Source organism: Chelonia mydas, chromosome 6 (assembly GCF_015237465.2).
Source record: "Chelonia mydas isolate rCheMyd1 chromosome 6, rCheMyd1.pri.v2, whole genome shotgun sequence".
In the NCBI taxonomy this organism is placed as follows: Eukaryota; Metazoa; Chordata; order Testudines; family Cheloniidae; genus Chelonia; species Chelonia mydas.
The window spans coordinates 60,351,442-60,375,358 of record NC_051246.2 but is presented as its reverse complement, the minus strand read 5'-3'; the positions used below and the strand labels follow the sequence as shown (position 1 = coordinate 60,375,358).

At 43.4% G+C, this 23,917-nt stretch overlaps 1 protein-coding gene across 19 annotated transcripts in view; it reads left to right on the top strand.

The window, feature by feature from the left end:
- The window catches only part of PHF21A (PHD finger protein 21A), a 239,400-nt gene that overhangs the window by 174,149 nt on the left and 41,334 nt on the right, over positions 1-23,917 (top strand). Inside the window, exon 1 of one of the 19 annotated variants that reach the window (XM_027832970.3) lies at positions 18,052-18,163. The exons of 17 other annotated variants lie outside the window; for them this stretch is intronic. In XM_027832970.3, coding sequence (XP_027688771.1) covers positions 18,131-18,163 — 33 coding nt within the window. In that variant the 5' untranslated portion in view covers positions 18,052-18,130. Of the gene's footprint in view, positions 1-18,051; positions 18,220-23,917 lie in introns of those variants that run through there. One more of the 19 variants, XM_027832974.3, reaches the window with a different exon arrangement.

The following is a 23,917-nucleotide window of genomic DNA, read 5'->3' as shown; positions in this document are numbered from 1 at the left end:
ACCTTATTTTAAATCTGTATAGTGAAAGTTTCTCTCCAAAATGTTTTTGTCGAGGAGTTTGAATTAAGTAGTTCTTAACGCGCGTGCGCACACGCACATACGCGCGCACACACGTGCACGTCCTAGACAATCTGACTAAAAATCCTTTCCCTTTCTCAGCTGCACAACTTTCACTCTTGTCACTTGTGATGTCATAATTTCTCTGGTCCTCCAAGGAGTTCTCCTGCAAAAAAGATTAGAAAAAGACATGATTTTCTAATCTGAAAAACAAACACATTATGCATGTGTGTTTAAATAACATATAAAACCAAAAACCCCATTAAGCCTTCTTTATATATCAAACAATCAAAACAATGTGCAAACAAATTTTTTTCATTGCAGGTTACCTGTAAAGCATAAAGTTAAGCAATTATAGAAGAAAATTCCTTGTGAGTTTTTTGTAATACAGTAAAAAGTGTTGGAAATAGGAGAAATGTCATAGAAAATTTCAGAAGCAGCAACATATCTCTGATGATAAGAGATTGACCCCTTCAGCTGCAGCGTGATGTTCTTGAGAGAGGCGTGCTTGCTCCAACTGTCAGTACATAGTTTTCCAACTGCATTTTACAGTGATTCATAATTTTCAGAGATTTTGGTACTCAACACCTTTGAAATCCTTTGCTCTAAAAGTAACTTCAATGATGAAGTCTTAGAAATCATGGACTCAGGAGTTTTCAGACATGACTCTAATACATGCTCTGAGAGAGTAAAAAGTTGTAGCAGTATCAAGTGAAATTAAGATGTGTGCAAATTCAAAATCTCTCTGCTTGCAGAAATAAAAGTGCAATGCAATTCTAAAATATGATCATCTTCTGAAAAAGTGATATATTAGCCCTCCAAAACACTCAAGAAATCCTAAGCATCCTTACATCTCCAAAGGATTTAGTTGCAATGTAGCGTTAAGAGACAATGGATGAAATTTTCAAAAGTACCTAAATGATTTAGGAGCTTAAGGCTATATATATCCTCGGAGCACTTCATTAGCATAGGAGTATATCATCAAAGTGCTCCTAGAGTGGATACCAAACAGACAAAGCTTTGCTCTATATTGGTATAGTAAAACCACCTCCTACAAGTGAAACAAGCTATACTGATTAAATTGCACTTTTGTGGCATAACTGAATCTCCTCAAGAATCAGCACAGCTGTTGGTCAGTAATCCCCCCACCCCCTCTTCACATCACTGACCGACATCGATATACTGGTAGAAATCTGTAGTGCAGATAATGAATAAATCTCACTTTTAAAAATGGGTCTTGTCTACACAATGGGGTTATGCATCCTATGAGGGTATTATTTCTAAAACGCACTAATATCTTGTGTGTTAATTGGTCCATGGAAACCCTCCTGGTGTGGCCTAAAGGTTCTCTAGTACGTTTCAATGCAGTACTGTTTCAAACAACATCACATTACAATGCAGCAGCAGCATATATGGACCAGTTAACATGCAACTCATAGCATGCGTTAGAAATCACACCATGGTAGAGTACATTACCGCACTGTGTTGATAAGCCTGAAGTCTCCTAAGTCACTTAGATGCTTTTGAAAATGTTACCCAAAGTCTTAAGACATTTTGCTTCATATGTATTAGATACGTTCTCTGGGTGAACCACTGTTTAATAGAGAGATTGTATCTGACATGAGCACCCCCTCCTATTTGTGATCATACAGATTATACATATCCTCCATTTGTGATAAAATAACATCCCTGCAACTACAGTCATTGTTTACCCCAGAAAGTAATCTTACAAACGTATTTATATATTTGTAGCTTCTTGTAAAAGCTATTCAGAAGCTATAAATGAGGAAGAGAACCAGCACCTTGCAACTGGTCAGCTCTCAGCAGTCCAGCAGTAAGTGCTCTGTTACCTCTCAGTTTTGGAACCAGAGTATTGGATTACAATGTGACCTTTGATTGAGCTTGCTATGCCATAAAGACTTTGACTATAAGGTTAGGTTAGGCTAGGCTGTACTAAAGTCTGAATTGGCATTATTAAATTCAGTACAATCTGAGAAAGGAAGTGCAAGATCTTCAAAAGCAGCTGGGTGCCCGATTCGAGATATTAGGGAAATCTGATGTTCAGAGTGCTGAGTGTATCTCTAAGGAGTCTTACCTCTCTTCTCATAAAGCAGTTCTGTCTCAGTTTTCCTCTCAGTAAAGTGAGATCTTTATATTACTGTCCCCTTTCCCAACATGCATTGTTTGAGGCCTTTACAATTCCCATCAGCCTTGTGAAATCTGCCTGGATTCTACTGCTTCTTGGCTGATACTAAGATCAAAGGCAGTGCTGGGCTTATTGCCTGTTTTAAAGGGCCAGCATGTCCTGTTTCAGGCACTCCAAAGTTACCAAGATTTAAAAAAACCCACAAAAACAAAAAACCTAGCAATAAAAAAAAAAAAAACTTAGCTAAAGGTTACCAAAATTTATCTTTAAAAAGAAATATTGCCTGATTATGTTTCTGTCTATGAAGATGGATACAGGTGCTAGTAGCAGTGTAACAGACAGTAGAGTAGCACAGTGTAAGAAACAGTAGAGGGAGACTGGTGAGAGAGAAGCAGGTTAATTACAAGAATAATATTACCCACTTACATATACCAGCTATGTACACAACTTGTTGATTCCAAATTATTTGAAAGTATTTTAAAAACATTTCTTTAAAGATGCCAGTGGATAGTATAAAATGCCATTGTTAAGAGCAGGTTTGATAGCACTATTTGGTTTTTCAAATAATTCAGATTCCATTCCAGATTAATTGCCCATAGTCCCTCCTTCCCAAATTGGTTTCCGCTTTATCTGCAAAAGCATGTGCCAGCAGCACTGCTCAGTGTACACAAACACTAATCTACTTTTGTGCACATGGAAAACAGCATTCCTGCCACTGAATTAAAAACTCCCAGAGAATACATTATTAATAGGATAAGTCTCTATTTCAGAAAGACCTATCATTTATGTGGTCACTGTTGAGAAGGCTATAGATAGATCTAGTGTTGTTTGTTAACCATGCTGGTTTCTTTAAAAAAAGATGCTGAGAAGTACATGGAGAGATTTAATTTTAGAAAGTAATTTCCCTTTTGCTGTACTCTAGTTGCAGACACTAATATGATCTAATTATAATGTAATGTCACCTTTTTTATATTGCTCCATATGCTTTAATACTCTAAACAAGTTTTTCTTGGGAAGACTCTGCAATGAAGGAAAAGCATAGTAATATTCAGTTTAATATAGTAAACAATTTTTCTGTTTTGTAGAATTGCATTTGGCATGTAGGGTCAAGATCTTGTATTCCATAGCTTACGAGGGGATGGGTGTGTGTGTATAATAGAGCTACATATGATTTTTGCTTAAGTCTGCGGTATTAAAGCGTTCCTTTTGTTACACATGCTGGACTTGCAGACGCTGTTGAGCCTTATCAAACACAGCCAGTTAGTGCTGCTGGTAGAAAGCATAGGGGAGCTCTCATGTGGAAGGTTAATGGAGTGTAATTATAAAGAAAATGAACTGCACAACCACTCTGTCTCATTCTACCTGCACTGAGAGTGACAAGTGCTCTGATCTTTTATAAACCCAGGAGCAGAGGTTTAACCATCTAAAATTATGACAGTATAACTGTCAAACACCATGTGAAGTATAGGTATGAACTTAATGATAGGAATGTTTACATTCCCTTATGTGTGTGATCTCTGTTAGGAATAACATACCTTCAGCCACCAAGATAAGCTACATGTAAAACATAATTCTTGTATATTGCCTCCACTTTCCAATCAGTTTGTCCATTTTTCTTTTACCAAAGGTGCTTTATCCTCATTGGGTAGTGTCTTGATGAAACAGAGTGCAGTTTCCTCTCAGGTGTCCATCAACACCCAAAAGACCTGCATGTTCCACAAGTGGCTTCTTCATCCCTACTCTTCAGATCACTGTTATCATGACTGTTTATTTCCTGCTGTGGAGGAAGTGATTACCTCTTTCAAGGCACGGTGCCCCAACCACCTGATAGATTGCACTTCAGCAGGGGCAAGCGCAGTCACAGTATCCACCTCCCATGAGCTAAACATGGTTTGAGGTTACATGCTGTGGCCTGATCCTAGTATTTTGTTAGTCATTATGTATGTCTACTTAATTCATCATGTTTAGAGGGTCCTCTGGCCATGACTTCTGGAACATAGATGTCTTTTTGCTTTAAAATAATGCTAGAACACGTTAGTTTTGAAAATGTAATCATGAAATAGAAGGGAGATGTTAAGGGAGATTGGATGACTTGACCAAATCTTGGTAATGGGGTGTTTGAGTATGTGCACCTTTTCCTGCCTCTGAAATATCTGAAGGGTAAGCAAAGCTATGTTGATTTTAGAGTTTTTGCCATATCCACACGGGATCGAAAAGAGTGATGGCAACAACAGTGAAAATCCTGACTTGTTCTTATCAAGTCTAAAACATAACCCCACTTCCTACTGAGATAAATTAACACAATGTCATATACACTAGGCCCATGGAGCAGAAGCAGAACTGATGGCTTTGTTGCTTTCAGAGATGCATTTTTGACTGATCCTGCCCTGATTCGTGGTATGATTAAAGGAGGGCAGTTGAGACTTGCAGTGACCACTACTGGAACAGGAAAGAGGTGATTTAAGTTTAATTTTGCTTTGTAATGCAAATTTTTTTCCTTTGCCATATTAGATAAATTTTTGATGATGCACCGTCTTCTGACACATTTATTACTGAAGAGAAAAACAACAATGGAGCTTGAGTTTCCTTGGATATAATATACATATTCATGCTACAGTTCGAATGAATGAAAATTAAACTTGGTGGTGAGCCAGATCATGATCCTGTGGTCTGACATGTGTCTACACTGTGAAGTAGAACCATTACTAATATGGCTGTCAGCAAGCTGTTCAGCTGAACCGGTGCTGAATGCTATTTAGCTGTAAGTGTAAACAATGATAAACATGTCCTATACTGTTTCAGCAACTTGTTTAATGCCTGCTGAGACCTTCACACCTTTCCTCTATTTCTTGTTATCCCCAGAGTACTGATGAAAATTCAACAGGACAGAACTGGGGTGATCTTGGTAACAAGTTTATTATGCACTGTGTAAAAGAGAATTTCCTTTTTATAAGTTTTAAATTTGTTCCTGTTCAGTTTAATTGAATATTTCCTTGTTTTTGTACTGAGAGAGAGTAAATAGGAGTGCCTCATTTACATCCTCTATATCATGTTATTCTGTAGTCCTTTATTATATCCCTTCTTATTCATCCTCTCTCTAATCTAAATAGTCTCCGACTTTTCAATCAGTGTTTGATGTCTGTAAAGCATTTTTAGATGTTAAATGCTAAGTGATATTGACAAAAACATCAGGGTTAATTTATTGTAGATCATTGTACAACATGTTATGGAGACCGATCCTTTTATTTCTATATCTATTTATTACTTTTACTGTAAAATGAAACTAGGGATCTTGCAATTAATACTTTTGCCTTTGACTGTGCATGAAATGCATAAATATGAACTGTATGTACTTTTCCCCTCACAACTGCTGGGGAGAATGTGTGATTCAGTCATGAGAAGTGGCTATAGGTTGCACCAGTGTACTGCTCAAGGTGAAAGTGGTTTCATTTCACATTCAAGGGACTGGGTCACTGTATATAGTAGTACATAGTATAATGATTTGATTTATAATCCCTTCCACTTGCGTTATTCAGAAGTGTTAAGGTTCACCAGATTATAAAGTAGGTTGCTTCATTTAAGGTTTATTTGTTAAACAGGAAGTTAACTAATTTAAATTGCTTCACTGTTCCTGTATAACTCACATTATCACCTCAGTTTTAAAGCTGTCACTTGACACATACGGGTAGTTGTACATAATATGAGTTAAATCACAAATGAGAGAGGAAGAAATAGTTGTTTAGTGATGTTTAGCTTAGACCAGTGGCTACCATGCATGTATATTAGCTGCTTCCCCATAAGGGCTGTTCCTGTGGGTTCCCATGCATTAGAATAAATAATGATAAATCTTGAGCTAAGACTTTATATACAAAGCTCCAGCCCATAACACATTTTATAGGGCCATGTTATACACCTTTGTAAAACCAGGTTCATTGGAACCACTGACACCACTTTAACTATAATATTGCAATAATATCTTGAAAGCATGCGTGTTAAATATCAAAACCTTCTTTATGCACAGAATAGGCTTTAGTTTATTCATCTTTGAATCATACAATCATATAAATTAGATTTAGTTTAGACCCATGAAGTCACATCTCTTTTAGGACCAGTGCAATATAGTTTTCCACAGAATATTTTCTAGTGCTTTGTCCAAACTGCTTTTAAATACTCAAGTCATGGAATATCAACTGCTTTTGTATTTTTAATATTGTTATTTATAAGTGTTCCAGTCAGGGATTAGGCACTATACCAGGCACTTTACACACTAGTAACAAAACAGTCCTTGCTTCAAAGAGATTGCAGGTTGGTTTTATGAAAAATGTGACAGGTAGGTGAAACTGAGAAATGGGAGGAGAGGGGGAAGGAGTGGGAGGACAAAGTAATAGTAAAATAAGAATGTTTTGATAGTAGTCAACAGTTTTAGTTTGCCACCTGCCTTGCTGTTGTACAGGGAGAATATTTACATTTTTTTAAACATTATACGGTTAGGAATTTTTCCTGATGGTAAGGCTATTTATTTTGTTTAGTGTCATCCCATTTAATTATACCCATGTCCTATTTTTCAGGAATTCTTCCCACCCCCCACCCCCACCCCCCATGCTTAATGTCATATTTGTATACTGACCAAGCTACTCATATTAAGGTGTTTTAATTTTTCCTCGTGAATCCCTCCAACCCTTAGTAATTTTAGTTGCTCTTATCTGAATTCCCTCCACTTAATAAATATTTTATATGTAAAGTAGATAGAGTTTCTAAATTTGCTCAATTTGTAGATCAGAAGCAAAACTTATCAGGACTGCAGATTCGGTCTCCACTCATTACCACCAGCAACAATAACGATTGAGTCAGCACTAGCTGTTTAATTCTGTTGATGTTGCTTGATCTTCCACAGACGAATTGGTTCAGTGGTGTGGCAGTGATAAAGACTTGGTTTTGCAAGTAGTGTAAGCAGAAAGACAAATACAGAGCAGATACGGGCGGCACCAAGATGCTATCTTCACAGTCACTTTTGTGACTACCTCTATTTTTAAACTAAATAAAAAAAATTGATAAGCACATTTTGATTAAGAATGAAAGACCTACAGTAGTCTGAGGGTTTAAATGACCTGCTGATCTTATAAAGAATTTCTAGTGGTTTTGCAAAATATTTTAGAATTTAAATTTTTGTTTCTTTTCCAAAGGAAAGAAATTTCACATTCTGTCTAAAAACAAGGAATGTTAACCCAGAAACTTCTTGTAAATTCCTGAATTGTGCAGCTGGAGTTTTGAGTAAATAATCTAACTGTAAAATATAGTGGAGTGTCATCATTCACATAACATACGAGCTCCAGTCTTTTTCATTTTAGCAGCACATAATAATGACAGAAGCGCTATTCACATGACCTCATCTCAATATTCAGTAATAAGATTACACAGGTTAAATGTTAATGAAGATTTCTAAGCAGTTGAATGTAGAATCATATATACCCCACTTTATAATGTGTTAAAAGAATGTTAAAGATGCAAAACCAAGAACTCAAAATTTAAGAAATGCCAGAATTAAAATTGCCTGTTCAAACTTAATTCATCTCCCTGGTGCATATGCATGATAAGAACATAATATAAGAATGGCCATACTGGATCAGATCAAAGGTCTGTCTAGCCCAGTATACTGTCTTCCGACAGTGGCCAATGCCAGGTGCTTCAGAAGGAATGAACAGAACAGGTAATCATCAAGTAGCTCAGTGGTTTGAGCATTGGCCTGCTAAATCCAAGGTGGTGAGTTCAATCCTTATGGGGACCATTTAGGGATCTGGGACAAAAATTGAGGGTTGGTCCTGCTTTGAGCAGCGGGTTGGACTACATGACCTCGTGAGGTCCCTTCCAGCTCTGATATTCTGTGATCCCAAGTGAACCCTGTTGCCCAATCCCAGCTTCTGGCAAGTGGAGGCTAGGGGCACCATTCCTGCCCATCCCATTGATGGACCTATCCTCCATGAATTTATTTCATTCTTTCTTGAATCCTGTTATAGTCTTGGCCTTCACAACACAAGAGTATTTCACAAGTTATTATATAGGCAGTTAGTGGCAGAGCTAGGAATGGAACCCAGCTATCCTGAGTCATATTTCAGTGCCTTTAAACCCAAGAGAACATCTGTCCTCTTCTTGCAGTCCTCTTTCTCCTATGGACTGAATGAGACAGGCATCCTTTAGAACAAATAGTATGTGCTCATATAATTAAAAATTAATTCAAAATTCGTATGTGAAATGGGGTTGAATTAGGGTTGTATGGGAGCCTTAATTCTGACATTTCCCAACTTTGGAATGCTTGACATGACAATGTTAATGTTCTTTTAAAATAGGGTTTTTATTTAATTTCCTAGAGTTTAAACAAACAAATGAACAAAATATTAAAAAGACAGTAATTCTATCATACAAAACCATACTTAGCCTCCCCCCTCCCCTCATGGGTCATTAATAGGCTTTGAACCCATGATTTTTAATCACGGGAGGAAATTTGTAGCCGTAGTTGGCAATTATCCTCTGCATCAGTGGTTCTCAAAGCCAGTTCCTCTGCTTGTTCAGGGAAAGCCCCTGGCGGGCCGAGCCGGTTTGTTTACCTGTCGCGTCTGCAGATTTGGCCGATCACCGCTCCCGCTGGCCGCGGTTCGCCGCTCCAGGCCAATGGGGGCTGTGGGAAGCGGTGCAGACTGAGGGATGTGCTGGCTGCCCTTCCTGCAGGCCCCATTGGCTTGGAGCAGCGAACCGTGGCCAGTGGGAGCCGCGATTGGCCGAACCCGCGGACGCGGCAGGTAAACAAACCAGCCCAGCCCGCCAGGCTTTCTCTGAACAAGCGGCAGATCGGCCTTGCTCTACACCATCGCTTTGTAAACCATTGCTCTACATGGATCAGCCACTAGAGTGAGATAAAAAGAAAAAGAGTACTTGTGGCACCTTAGATAGAACACACACTTTGCCAGTGTTTTACATAACTATTTGCTAAACTTCAGAGGAATGCTGAGAATCCACAAGCTGCAGAAGAAAGCCATTTAGTGGACATAGACAGCACAGCCAAGCACATAAATTTGGCACATTAATTCTCACAATCACTGAGACTGTGGCTGTGAAGTAGGTCTGCAATACAATATTAGAGGCAGGACTGCATTATCAGCTCTGCCAGAAATGACCTTGTTTAACCTCTCAGTTACACCTTCAGGAAAATGCAGGGAATGATACTTTCTTGACTTTAGTGAGAGTGGAACAATGCAATAAAACGGAGGTTCTCAAAATTCAAATCCTTTAGCCTTTTAACTTACAGGGAGGTGTATAATGTAAACATCGTCATGGCTTTGACTACCACATCATAGAATTTTTTTATATACATGTGTGTATTCCATGTGTATAGTACTTACAGCTCAGTTTCTTTAGTAAAGTAAGATCTGCATATTTTACAGGGGTCCTTCAGCATGTATGCTCCTTCTCTGGAACAGCCACCATTTTGTTTGTGCCTCCAACAGCAGAAGCGGATTAGGGTTTTGGGGGGCCCTGGATGGGGCCCCTCCCCACCCCTTCCACCTGCAGTCCCCCCCCGCCTCCCCACCCCCCACACTCCCCGTGCACTCCTGCCAGGGAAATGGGGTTGGGTTGCAGGGGCTTGCCTCTGACTCCTGCCGGGGAGCAGGGTGAGGTCAGGGGCTTCCCTTCTGCCGGGGCATGGTATCGCCAGGCGGAGCGGGTTGAAGCGGAGGGATACCCATTTTTCCAGGGCCCCTGGAGAAGGGCCCCGTTGGCCCAGTGGCTAATCCGCCACTGTCCAACAGTTTCATGGAGACTGGCAAATCTCCTGTTATATGCAACATTGTTGTAGCCATTTCAGTCCCAGGATATTAGAGAGACAAGGAGGGTGAGGTAATATCTTTTATTGGTCCAATTTCTGTTGGTGAAAGAGACAAACTATTCTAAGGGACCAAAAGTATATGTGCTAACTACTTATGCTTAACTATCTGTTCAATCTAGTATTTAGCTGTGACACTCTGAGTTCCTTTCCCAGCCTCAAAGAAGAGCTCTATGTCGCTCAAAGCTTGTTTCTCTCACCAACAAAAGTTGGTCCAATAAAAGATATTACCTCACTCACCAAATCTCCTGCTACACAGTTTCAAATTAGCTGTTGGAAAAATTACTCCAAGGATTTTTTGTTTTGTTCTCCTTCAATTTGTCCTTAATTCAGTTTGTGAAACCAGTTTGGCAACCATCTATCAATGCCCTAATTATTGCACCTGTCAAATACTGTATGACAGCATGGGGCTGTGATCGTTATTATGGCAAGTTGGATTCAGTGATTTACAACAGTGATGATATGAAAGCATCCAGGACAACTCCAGTTTCGAACCTTCTGGTTCTGGCTGGCATTGCTCCTCCAGCAATTAAACATAAAGGCAGGGCCCTGGCCTTATTACTGCATGCAGCCAACTATCAGGACAACTTATTTGACAATTTTACCTCAAAGTCACATGAAAAATGCTGACTTAGGTTAAGACACTCCATTTCTGAAATATTTGAGCCTCTCAGACAGTACATCAGACATGCCCTTTCAAAGAAACAGCAGCAACAGTTGGTGTAGGGTTGCGTTTTGGATTGATGGTGCATTTCTTGACAGACAGACAACTCAGGTCTGCATCCCCTTGTCTCTCCAGATCAGTTCTTGTATGCGTCTCTTAGAACAACCATTTGAACCAAAAGTTCTTGTTCGAGTGTTCACATCCATTCCACATTAGGTGTGTGCGCGTCGCTTGCACGAGCGTCGGAAACTTTTCCCCTTAGCGGTTCCCGTTGGACCGGCACAGCCCCCTGAGTGGCGCCACTGCGCCATGCATATATACCCCTGTCGCCCAACCCCCTCCAGTGCCTTCTTACTGTCCGTGGCGGCTTTGGAACAACTTCTCTCTTGGATGAGAGCAGTCCCTTAGTCTTTCTCATAGATAGCTGTTATCAGTTAGTTAGCATACCTTTGTTGTGGACACTTAAGTGATTAGGTGCTTGGAGGCTTCCAGCACCCACCCTGGGCTGCGGGGCATGCTGCAGGCCCACAGGTTAAGGCTTGTGCCACGTGCCGCAAGCCTATGCCAGTTAGTGACCCCCACGGCTCGTGTCTACGTTGCCTGGGGGAAGAACATCATACTGAGCGGTGTAAGATTTGCAAGGCGTTCAAACCAAGAACAAAGAAAGAAAGAGACTTTCATTTGAAGCAGTTGTTGATGGAAGCCGCATTGCAGCCACCGGCCCGGAGCACCCGACATCAGCTCTGGCTTCCTCGGTGCGTAGTGCCCCGGAGCCATTGGGAGACACGGCACCGGCTAAACACTGAAAGCTGTTGGCCCCAGAGCTCCAGACTAGGCCCCAGCACTGCTCGTCCTCCCCGGTGCAGCCCACGGCGCAGTCAAAAGGAAGGCGCGGATGTTCCCCGCTTTGGAGGCCAGCGTCTTCCAAGGCCTCGAGCACCAATAAGAGTGGGAAGGTTGACAGTTGAGCAGGAGGACCCCATGATGGACATTTTGAGCCCCAAAGGTCCATCTAAAATAGCGCTCCCGTTCATTAAGACCATCCAATCAAATTATAACACTATATGGCAGACCCCGGCCTCCAGCGCTCCAACGGCCAAAGGTGTGGAGCGCAAGTACTTTGCCCCATCAAAAGGCTATGAATTCTTGTTCTGCCACCCAAGTCCGTGCTCCCGGCAGTGAACGAAAGGGAGCGCCATGGACAACAAGCCCTGGCACCTAAGGCCAAGGAGGCAAAACGCCTGGACCTTTTTGGCAGAAAGGTGTACTTGTCAGGGGGCCTTCAGTTGAGGATTGCTAACCAGCAGGCCATCCTCAACAGGCATAATTTTAACTCCTGGTCAGCGGTGGGGAAGTTTAAGGACAGCCTCCCGCAAGGTTCCCAACAGGAGTTTACGGCCCTGGTGGACGAGGGCAAGGCAGTAGCTAAGACCTCTCTCCAGGCCTCCCTGGATTCAGCAGAAGCGGCGGCCAGAACAATCGCGTCAGGGGTGGTCATGAGGCGCTAGGCGTGGCTACAGGAGTCAGGCCTGCCGTCTGAGGTCCAGAGTACACTTCAGGACCTCCCCTTTGAAGGGTCCAGGCTCTTTTCGGACCAGACAGACGCGAGGGTGCATAGCCTCAGGGACTCAAAGGCTACACTTAAGTCACTGGGTATGCACACCCCGGTGACGCAAAGGAAGCCCTTAAAGCCACAGCCTCCCCCTCAGTGCCAGTACCAGCCTTGTCAAGGGCATGAACCTTACCGTAGGCGAGGCAGGGATAACAGGCGATGGCGCAATAATAACAACAACAATGCACTAGGTCAGAACCAAGGTCAGCAGAGATCCCAGCCGGGCACTAAGCCAGGCTTTTGAAGGTACGCTTGAGGACAGTGTACCAGACCAGTCACCGGATCTGTCCCCTTGTTTCCTGAACCGCCTGACCCGTTTCTCCCGTGCGTGGTCCAGCATTATGTTGGACCGTTGGGTCTTACGCATAGTACGGAACGGGTACTCGCTGCAATTCTCTTCCCTCCCTCCCTCCCACCCCCCTTCCCCATCCCTCTTCAGGGACCCCTCTCACAAGCGTCTCCTAGAGAAGGAGATTCGCTCGCTGCTGGAGGCGGGGTTGGTAGAGGCGGTGCCGCATGGACTAAGGGGGAAAGGTTTCTACTCCCGGTACTTCCTCATCCCCAAGGCCAGAGGGGGCCTTCGTCCCATTTTAGACCTGCACAGGCTCAACAAGTTCCTGGTCAAGGCCAGGTTCCGCATAGTCTCTCTGGGCATCATCATCCCTTCCCTGGATCTGGGAGGCTGGTATGCTGACCTCGACATGAAGGATGCGTACTTTCATATCGCCATCCACCCAGCACATCGGAGGTTCCTTCGCTTCACCGTGGGCCAAGAACATTACCAGTTTGCAGTTCTCCTGTTCGGTCTAGCCGCGGACCTATGGGTGTTCACAAAATGCATGGCGGTGGTGGCAGCCTTCTTACGGAGGCAGAGGATCTGGGTTTACCCATACCTCAACGACTTGCTCCTGGCAGGTCGATCTGAAGCTGAAGTGCGGGGCCATGTGGAGGTGGCCCGGAGATTGTTCCGCGAGCTGGGGTTCCTGGTCGACGTCCCCAGGTCCACTCTCGTGCCCATGCACAAAGTGGAATTCATAGGGGCGGTCCTGGACGTGGTGCAGGCCAGGGTAAGGCTTCCAGTATCCTAATTCCGGGCTATCCAGCAAGCAGTGGCCTCCCTTCGCCAGTTTCCAACGACAACGGCCAGGTGCTGCCTGTGGCTGCTGGGCCACATGGCAGCGTGCACGCACGTGGTCAGGCATGCCAGACTGAGACTCAGGACTCTGCAGGCGTGGCTTGCTCGGGTGTACCGCCCAGGCAGGGGCCCCTAGACTTGGTAGTGACAGCCCCAAGGGACATGCTGGACTCCCTGCTGTGGTGGCAGTCCCAGCCTTGCGAAGGCATCCTCTTTGCAGCCCCACAACTGGACATGATGCTGCTGATGGACACGTCAGACCACGGATGGGGGGGCTCACCTGGGGGACCTCAGGACTCAGGGCTTGTAGTCTGGAGCAGAGCAGTCGCTCCATATCAATGTGAGGGAGCTCAGGGCTGTTCGTCTAGCCTGCCAGACCTTTCACGCCACTCTGAGTGATCACAACGTGACCGTTCTGACAGAAAACGCTACTGCCATGTTTTATATAAACAAGCAGGGCGGGGCCCGTTCCTCGCCGCTCTGTCGTGAGGCTCTCCTCCTCTGGTACTTTTGTATAGCCCACGCCATTCACCTCAAGGCATCATATCTCCCGGGGGTGCGAAACGAGCTGGCGGACTACCTCATCAGGTCGTATCGCATGCACGAGTGGACGCTCAGAGCGGACGTTGTGCTTTTGCTCTTCTGCAGATGGGGGTTTCCCCAGGTAGACCTGTTTGCCACCAGGGCCAATGCCCAGTGCCCGCGGCTCTGCTCATTCCAGGGCCACAGATGCATTTGCGATCCCGTGGGGAGGGGGCTTGATGTATGCTTTTCCCCCGCTCCCCTTGGCACACAAGGTCCTGCTCAAGGTATGCAGGCACAAGGCGGCAGTGGTATTAATCTATAAACTATAAGCACTGGTTTAATCAATACTATAATACATGGAATCTTGACTTCCAGCTAAATATGTATTCAGAGAATCAAGTGCTTTCTAAATGAGTGGGCTTGAGTTTTGTTAACAAAAGGTTATAGGCTAAAACCAACACAGTAGTTGCTGCATTGTTTCCTAAAAGTGCAGACTAGCCATTCAGATATTTCAGAGATTTCTATAAACCTTGAATCATTCTGTCAGTGGAATAATTTCTGTCCCCTCTGGCCTAGAGTCCTGCATTATATCTCTGTATCCTCAGTCATATTCACTGATACAGCTCTTCATTTTTTACTGTATTACTGTTTTTTACTATTGATAGTTGTACATTTGTCCTCCTTATTAAATATATGTGCATTTAGCTTTGCTACTCCTAAAGTATGGCTTTAGTAAATATTTTCCAGTTTAAAGAATAAATATGTGGCAGTGTTCCTTAATCGGCTCTGTTGTCTACAGTGTACATTTTGGTATCTTTCTGTTTTATTTAAAAGCATAGCTATTCTATTTCCCATTCAGTAACAGCAGGATTGTTTTGAAGGGAATGGAGGAAGAGGAGATTGTCTTTAATAAATTCTGGCATAGCCAGCAAATACTTTTTTTTTCCCAGACAAGAGTTCAGGTATTATTTGAAATTGTTGTTTTCTCTTGCTGTTTCATTCTCAGTAGTTGGCAAATCTTAAATCATAGAGAATGTTCCTAGTGCATTGTGAAAATGTAGTAGAGTAGACTTAATAGTCCACTTCCTGAATGTGGTGGAAAGTTACAGCAACTCGCTAGCAGGCAACTGGTACATTGAAACAGAGCTAGCTTTGTTTCCATGGTAGAAAAAGGTATAAAATGGATAGCCTTGTAATATTCTCTGTCTCTGTTTCTGATGTTTAAACAATAAAAATGGGATGTCTTTTTTATAGGAATAGTTTTTGGTGGGTGTTCTAAAAAGAAAATACAAAATCACCAAAGGGAATTTTGGGACATGGTGCAAAAGTTGTTAAATCCCTTGAACTGTGTGTGTGTGTGTGTGTGTGTGTATGTGTAATATTGGTTAAAAATTTAAATAACCCTTATCTAATAAAGTTGCACTTTAAAAGTGAGGAAAATATAGTTCTGCTTCAGAGAGCATTCCTGACAGGCATCTTATGAAAACCTTTGCATCTGAATTATCTGGATGAGGACAATGAGTGGACCCAGTTTTAAAAAATATATTTTTGTGTTTCTGGAGGGCCATAGTGGCTCAGAAAATTCTGGCCTATGCATCATGGAAGCCAGGAAAAATTCTGCAGCCTGAGACCTGAAAATTCTTGGAACAGGCTTGCTACATGAATGAGACAATAGCATCACTGAATGTATCAATATTGATAACAATTACAATGTGTAAGAAACACTCAGGTAAGATGGCAAGGACTCTTTGAACTCTTCAGTATGAACAGGGCTTAATGAAACCTACTGATGACATCAAGGGACTAGGAGCCCTGAAATTATGCAGTAGACTTAATAAGCAGTGTTTGACAAATGGGTTTTGAAGTGGTCTGATAGTAGCCACTGCAGAGGACTGGCAGGTCTTCTTTGGATAGAATACAGTAAAGAAATAAAATGAAGGAAGTGCTTGTCTACACTACAGGTTATGTCGGTATAACTTATGTCACTCAAGGGTATGAATAAGCATATTGTGTCTTCACCAAATGCAATGCAGCTGCACCGCTGTAATGCTTCTAGTGTAGACTAGCCATTATTTTCCCTTTTCTTATGGGTGGAAAGGGGTGGTTGGTATTAGGCTTCAGATGGAGTCAACCAATTTTAAAATGATGAGAGGCAGGCAACTTTTCATAAATGTCCAGTATTGAGAAAAAGCAACTACAGGGGAACTTGGACATATTTAAAACCTTTCCTTATGTGTGTCTGATGCAGAAAAAGCTATCAAATTGTGTTTGATAGTTTATCTGAGTTTAAAAATGTGAAGAAACTGTTAATAAAGAGGTAAGAACGGGGACAAAAGAGTTGCAAATGTCTAGGCTTCCAGACCTTAAGGAGATATTTTCAAAGGGTTGTGCAGGGTTTTAGATATGTAATTCGTGTTGATTTTAATAGGAAACATGTGGTCATTGCAAATTTACCCTGAAGACTTGTATGTACTGGAGCACAAACTGATTCAAAGCTGATTAAGCATAGTCCTGGCAACATCATGGTTGAGAACTATTTTTTTACCACACTTCTAGCGTGATTTAATGCCCCAGAGTGGATAGGGATTTTTTTCAAACCACTATGCTGTCAAATCCAGCTCTAGCAAGGTTCCACTGCAATTGTTGAATATAGTCCCCAGTCCTGCAAACAGAGCTGTGTGGGTGGACCCTTGTGTAACCCAGGCCTGCTTGGTGTTGCTCTGTGTCCCCCTCTGTTGTCACCTAGCCCAGCTAGAGATGGATGAGTCTGTTACAGCCTTAGCTAAAAGGCACAGGGCCGCCCAGAGGGGGGGGCAAGTGGGGCAATTTGCCCCAGGCCCTGGGCCCCTCAGGGGCCCCCACGAGAGTTTTCAGGGGTCCCCACAAGAGTTTTTGGTGGCAGTTTGGCAGCGGGGGGGGGTCTTTCAGTGCTGCCGAACACACCCAGAGTGAAGGACCTGCCGCCGCTTCTTCCACTCTGGGTCTTCAGCGGCAATTCGGCGGTGGAGGGTCCTTCCGCTCCATGTCTTCGGCAAAGACCCGGAGCAGAAGAACCCCCGCTGCCAAAGACTCCAGGCCCCCTGAATCCTCTGGGCAGCCCTGAAAAGGCATGTGGCTTTTAGCTCATGCAGTAATGGCTCATACACCTGAGCTTCAGGAGTCCTAGGTTTGATCCCGCCTGTTGATGACTGGTATCTGTCAGCATTACACTTGCACCTGGCTGGTAGATCACCATTGACTTCAGTAGGCTCCATGAGTGTGCAAAGATTTGCCCTCACGGATCTGACTGCATAGAATGTAATTGTTTTCAGTGTAGTACAAATTGGCCCCATTGTAGCAAAGTTTGAAAACTGTTTCAGACATGGCTGTGAGCTCTAATATGGACAGGTGCCTTAGGAGTTGTGTAGTAAACTGTCTGATTTTGCAGGTGAAACTAAATTATTTGTGTATGTACAATTCACTGCTGCCCTTGGTAATGAATAATGAACACACTGTCCTGTGGCTCTCTGGCTGTGGAGTAATTTTGTAGCTTCAATGCAGGTGTATTTTTATTGACAGTTAGAAGGAATTTAACTGACAGAAGTTATTGGTCTCTCCTACAAACTTCAGTTTTACTGGTGGTTCCTCCCAACTGAATATCCTTATAATAATTATGGATGGTAGAAAATGAGGCTATCAAGCAGCTCTCAGCATGCTCTAAAAAGCCAGAGTAGACTTCCAACAAAACAAGTTTTTTCTGCTTACGCTATCTGTCCTGTGCCAAATATGCAGTCATCTTTTTCCTGCAGGGTAATAATGAAAGTTTGCAAGTGTTTCGCTCCTTTTTTTCCTCCCCAGATCTCCTGGGCTTTGTTTCAGGACCTGGGGGAGGATCAGTTGTGAATGTGATGTGACTCACTTGACTCCTACTCTCCGAAATCCCGTTCTGATTGGCTGTCACCTTGCTGTAACTGTATGGTTTAGGAGTACTCAAGCCTGACTGCCTTTTTTTTCTCCTTTTCCTACTGTTCCCTTCTGTTGTAAAGAACACTGTGGGAACGAGTTCTTGCATGGTTGCTGCTGGTTTCCTTGAGTTAGGAAATCAGTAGAAGAACACCATTATCACTGAATTTCTTATGGATGGCTTCTTATGGACCTGTTTGTGTCGGGTACAGTAATTCTTTAGTTTCCTGTGCAGTTTTTATGTGGAGTTCATTTTTGGCAGGTATTACAAATTTGCGTTTATATTTTGTCCTCTGCTATGTTCTCCTCTCCTCCCCCTCAATTCGGGTTACTTTCTGGAAATTTGTTCTCTCAGTTCCTGTCTCTGCTTGCTGACATGGCACTTTAGCTTGTTACCATGGTTGATGTTTTCAGAAAGCAATTTTAGATTATTGTTAAATTATGAATGGGCTGACAGACACAGACCAGTTAAGTCTCCATATAAAATTATTGAATTAAAAAAATATTTTTTACACTACTGTCTTTACTGTGTGCAGTAGGAGGAAACAGATTCAGGCATTGTTAGTCCTTGGCAGTTTTTGGCACTTTTGTGAATACAGTAGGAAGTTGTTAATTTTCACTTTGGTCATTTTCAAACTCCCAATTTTTCTGTGACTTTGGATCTGCTTTTCTTTTAATCTCAAGTATCTGGCATACAACTGTGGAGAGAGTTGTCAGCTGACTCTCCTCAGAATATCAAAGAGCATTTTTAGCAGCCAAATAGCTTTTGCTTGATACACTTGATAGTTGCTGAATTCAGTCATTTGCAAAAAGGTCAATAATGTGAATTCACAAGTTTCATTGTGTACTTAACAAGAGTTGAATTTCCTTTCTAGTGGGCAGTCTCTCTGATCTACTTTTTAAAGTTACAGATATGAAACCCTCCAATTTGGCATCCAACACCGACTGCTTTCTTTCTCTGGGAGGTTGGTAGGTGCGAGCGTAGTCTTAATTTCCCTTAGGCAGGGAATTTGGAATCAAAAGCATGGATTATTATAGCTAGAGTTGTGTAGAGGACAGAAGTTCTGTTTTGCAAAAGAATTTCAGTTTGCAAAATTTAGCTTAGTTCCAAATTGGTGCAAAAACCAAAAATTTCAAAGTTCTCCACAAAGGAAAATTTCCCCCTTCTCCCCTTCCAAAAAATTGTTTCAGGTAATTCAAAATGTTTTATTTCAATTTTGACTTTTTAGAATTTTGTATTGTAGTATACCATAACAGAAAGTAAAAATTAGTTTCAAATCAAAAAATCAAAATGATTCATTCCAAAAATATCAAAACAGGATATTTTTGACATTGTTAGAACTTTTCTTTCTTGGTTTTAAAAAACAAAATTCCAGCAAAATCAATTCAATTTCACAAAGCGATTTGATTTTGATGGCATTGCATATCCAATGGAATTTAATTCCATTAAAATTTATCTACTCCATTCCAATTTTAGCTGAGCCCTTTCTACTAGGCCACCATTCTTCCCATTTATTTCATTGCTCTTGAGGCGGGCACACTGTAGAGTTGGATTGGAGCGTATGACCTCATAGTCAAGAGGGATTTACTTGTTTCTCCTGAGACTTTGAATCTGCCCTAAATTGACCGTGGGAGGGGGTATGTGGAAAGCAAGATAGCCTTTTCCTGTGCCACCCAAAAGACTGAAAGTATCCCATTCATGTTGTTCCCAACCCTAGCCTGCCCTAAGGTGCGAGTGTGAAGCTGAGCTTATCCTTGAGCCCAGGTTGCCCATGTGAGGCAGCTAATCAGTCCTTCAGCCTATAAAGTGATCCTCTGAGGATGAAGAAAAGTTATCAGGAGAGGGAACTTTTATATTAAGTCATCCTTGCCTTTCATAAAATCTATAAAGTAGTAGGAAATCTTTACCCTCCCCCCGCAAAAAATGCCTGTGCCATGATTTCTCCCCCCCGGCCATCAAAACTGTTTGCCTTCTTTGTGGTGGTGGTGGTGGTGGTGGTGGTGGTAATAATTAAATTTTTTAAAAATACATGAAAAAATGTTGAAATTGCAAAGTCAAGGAATCGGAAGTTAGGAAATGTCAGAATTAAGGGTGCCTGTGCAGCCTTCATTTGGACCCCTTAAGTAGAGCAGGAGTTCTACTGTAGTTAAAACTGAGATTCACTTACTGTTTAACTGTGAGTTTTTTGAGGTATCCAGTATTTAATTACATGATCACATACTATTTTTTCCACTGTCTCGTTCAGTCCACAGAATACTGTATATTCTGGGAATGAATCAGGGTTGTGTAGTGCATGAAGCTGTTGTCTGTACAATCCCATCCTCATCTGTTTTAGATGTTGAAAGATGTATAATGAATTTTCTGGGTGCCCAAACAACAGGGGCGATATTTGCAGAACTTCTGAGTACTCCTTGATTGGGGCTGTATTTTGAATGCATACAATGATTAAAAATGCTAAGTAGTCTGAAAAATCAGGCCCTAGGTGTCCCACCCAAATTAGTAGACATTTTTTACCTTATTTCTCTATGCCTCTGTTCCCAATTTGTAAAATGGGGGTAATGATGCCACCTCCTCTGCATAAGGGTGTTTTGAAAATAAATTCATTGATGTTTGTGAAATACTTGGATAGTACAGTGAATGCACCTTGGAAATGCCCATAAGGAAATTAATAGTTGTGCATTCAGTACAGGGGTTGGATCATGGGTGGCACGTGAACCGCTGGCTAGAGGCGGCTAAACCCCAGCCCTGCCCCTTCCGGCCAAGGCCCCGCTGGAGCCAAGCCCCACCTCCCATCAGAGCCGCCGCCCCCCTCTCCCCCACAGCCGCTGGCCCAGTTCCACAGCTAGCACCCCAGCCCCAAAGGCGCGCTGGGAGGGTGGGCAGCGCACGTCCCCATCCTCTCAACCCGGGGGAGCAGGAAGGCAAGCGGTGTGTGGCCCCATCCTCCAAGCTCAGGAGGGCTGGCAGCGTGCAGCCCCAGTCCTGGAGCATGGGAGGGAGGGCAGCACGTGGCCAAGCCTCCCCAGCTCCGGAGCGTGGGAAGGCACGGCCCCAGACCCAGAGTACTGGGGGGCTGGATTGGGAGCCAGGAGGACTACTGGAGCTGCAGCGTCACAGCAGGGGGTGGGGTCATGCCTGGTTGTTTGGGGCAGCAACGCCTCCCCCTGCCTATGTGACCCGCTGCCCATGGGTTGGATGATGTATAACAGATAAGACCTGAAGCCACACTTTGAATGAGGAGGATAAAAAGAATATTGAGTAACAATAAACTCACTGAGCACTGTCCATTCTGTACTCTGAATGAGATAGGGGTCTGTGGAAAATATAGTGTGAAATCATTTAATTAAGACCGTCATAATGCATACAAAGACAGGGGCCTGTGATGGGATCTATCAGGCCTTTTTTGGTTGCCTGGGTTTTCCTGAAGCAGTGGTGGTCTCAGGCCTAGGCTGTCTCATAGGAAATGGATGGATTCAACCCCTACAAGATAAGACTGACAGCCTGCGTTCTCACACCCAAGAAACAGGTACAGGTTTTCTTGGGATTGACAAGCTGTTACTGAAGGTTCATGTCCCATTTTGCAGCTCTTTTGGCAGATCTCATGAAAGCCACTGCAACCAGAGCAATCCAGTGGATAACTGAATGTAACAAGCCCTTTACCAAAATAAAGACTTTCTTCTTCAAGTGATGGTCCCTGTCTGTATTCCGCTGAGGGTTAAGCACATGCACCATGTGCCTGGAGCCAAAGCTTTTGAAAGTAGTACTGTTCTGCGGTCTGAGCATGTGCCCTATTCTGCCTCATCTCACCAGAGGTGATAAACGGTGCGACAGGCTGCCAGCGTCTCCAGTTCCTTCTCAAGGCCACATGATCCAAGTCGGAGCTTCTACTGCTATCATCCTCGTGATGAACTTTCCAAAACTTTCAAAACTATCGTTAGTGCTGTTTGTAGTTTAAATTTCTTATCTGTTCTGCATTTATTTTTTGGTTTTTCTTCGATTCTTCCTTTTGTACCTGATTTAGAACTTGGGACGCCACTTCGACAGTGTTTCCCCCAACTTTACACCCCCACCCCCGCTTCCACCTCTGTAATGTGGGCCTGGGTACTGGATTATGCTGAAGACGCTGGGTTTCAAAACCTGTCCTTCCTGCCCTCACTAGTTTTCCATCAGCAACGAGCACCAGCACTGTTTGTACTGCTTGGGGGAAGCCCATATTGCGTCCAGGTGAAGTATGTGCCTCTCCTGCCCATACTTGGGAGAACCAGAGTCTCCGTTTCAGGAAAGACCTTATGGAGGCTGCCATGGGAGCAGTATTAGATCTTGGATGGGGAACCCCCTCCCCTTTCCCCCCAGTACATCAGCCTGAATAGGCGAAGCATGCCCCTTCTGCCGCAGAACCTCCATCAGGCTTCATTGGTACCAGTGCTAAGAACCCCACACTGGGGCTTAGCCATGAACCAAGAAAGGATGCACATAACCATGGCAGTAAGTCTTCCTCCAAGTCTCAGAAGTACTCTGCACCGTCCATGGGTTATGGCCGTCCATGGGTTATGGCTAGGCTGATTGGCAAATTGGGAGCCATGATAGCTAACCCCTCCTTTGCTACTTTCCATAAAGACAAGATCTCTTTATGCCTTCACCCCAAGTTCCTACCCAGGGTGGCTTCCCAATTCCACCTCAATTACCTACCTTCTTACTCAAGCCTCGAATGAGAAAAGAAGGCTTCACTCATTCGAAGGGCATTGGCTTTTTACGTTGAGCAGACAAAGCTGTATAGGAAATCCCTTGGGTTTTTCATTGCCATGGTGGAGAGAATGAAAGGGCAAGTCATTTCTACCCAGAGAATCTCCAAGTGGGTCTTGGGGTGTATTATGCACTGCTATCAGTTATCAGGATAATCCCCACCTCGAGGGATTCGGGCCCATTCCATGAGATCACAAGCATCAACTACAGCCGCACTCCACAATGTGCCCTTCACAGATATATGCAAGGCAGCCACATGAAGTTCAGTACACACCTTTTCCACACACTAAACTCTAGTGCATGATTCTGCAATGGACGCTTGGTTATTTGTTACTCACCCTCAGTGGAATACCATAGGGACCATGGCTTGAAGAAGAAAACGAGATTACTTACCCATAACTGGAGGTTCTTTGAGATGTGTGGTCCCTATTTGTATTGCAAACCTATCCTCCTCCTTCCCTCTGCTGCGGATTCAACAGCTCTGTGGTAGAGAAGGAACTGGAGACGCTGGTGGCCCAACCGTCCCTTTATCACCTCGGGCAAGACCATGGCGCATACACGGACAGCTGAACAGTACTACTTTCAAAAGATCCGGCTCCGGGTGCATGGGCATAATGCTCAGTGGAATACAGATAGGGACCATACATCTCAAAGAACCTTCAGTTACAGGTAGGAAACCTCATTATCCTATGTCAACTTCCTTCGGTGCCTGGACTACTCATGCTCGTTTTTACTGCAAATTCAAACTTCCCCAGTTGCTTTGGGAACAGTGTTGTCATATAGTTTTCAAGGTGTGGAACATCCAGTATTATACCTAAATTGGAAACTGCAGTGAGGAGAGATTAGATACTCCACCATCAAGCAGGAGTGCTTGGCCATCAGATTGGCTGTAGGGCCTTAACATTATTATCTTTTAGGGGTTCCCTTTGACCTAATAATGGATCATGCATCATTTAAATGGTTGCAGACGATGAAGGACAATAATCCTGGTGTTACTCAGTGGTATTTGGTGCTGCAACAATGTGCCTTTCATGTGCAAAACCAAAGGGGTTCACATCATCAAGGTGCAGTTTCCTTTCCCCAAGATAGTGGGGTTATTGCAGAAGGGGGAGATTGGGCCCTAAAGCTCGTTCTGCAGGGGGAGGTGTGTGATGGGGTCTATCAGGCCTTCTCTGCACCCCTGCTGGAAGTGTCAGTGCCCTGACACTCCCAGCTA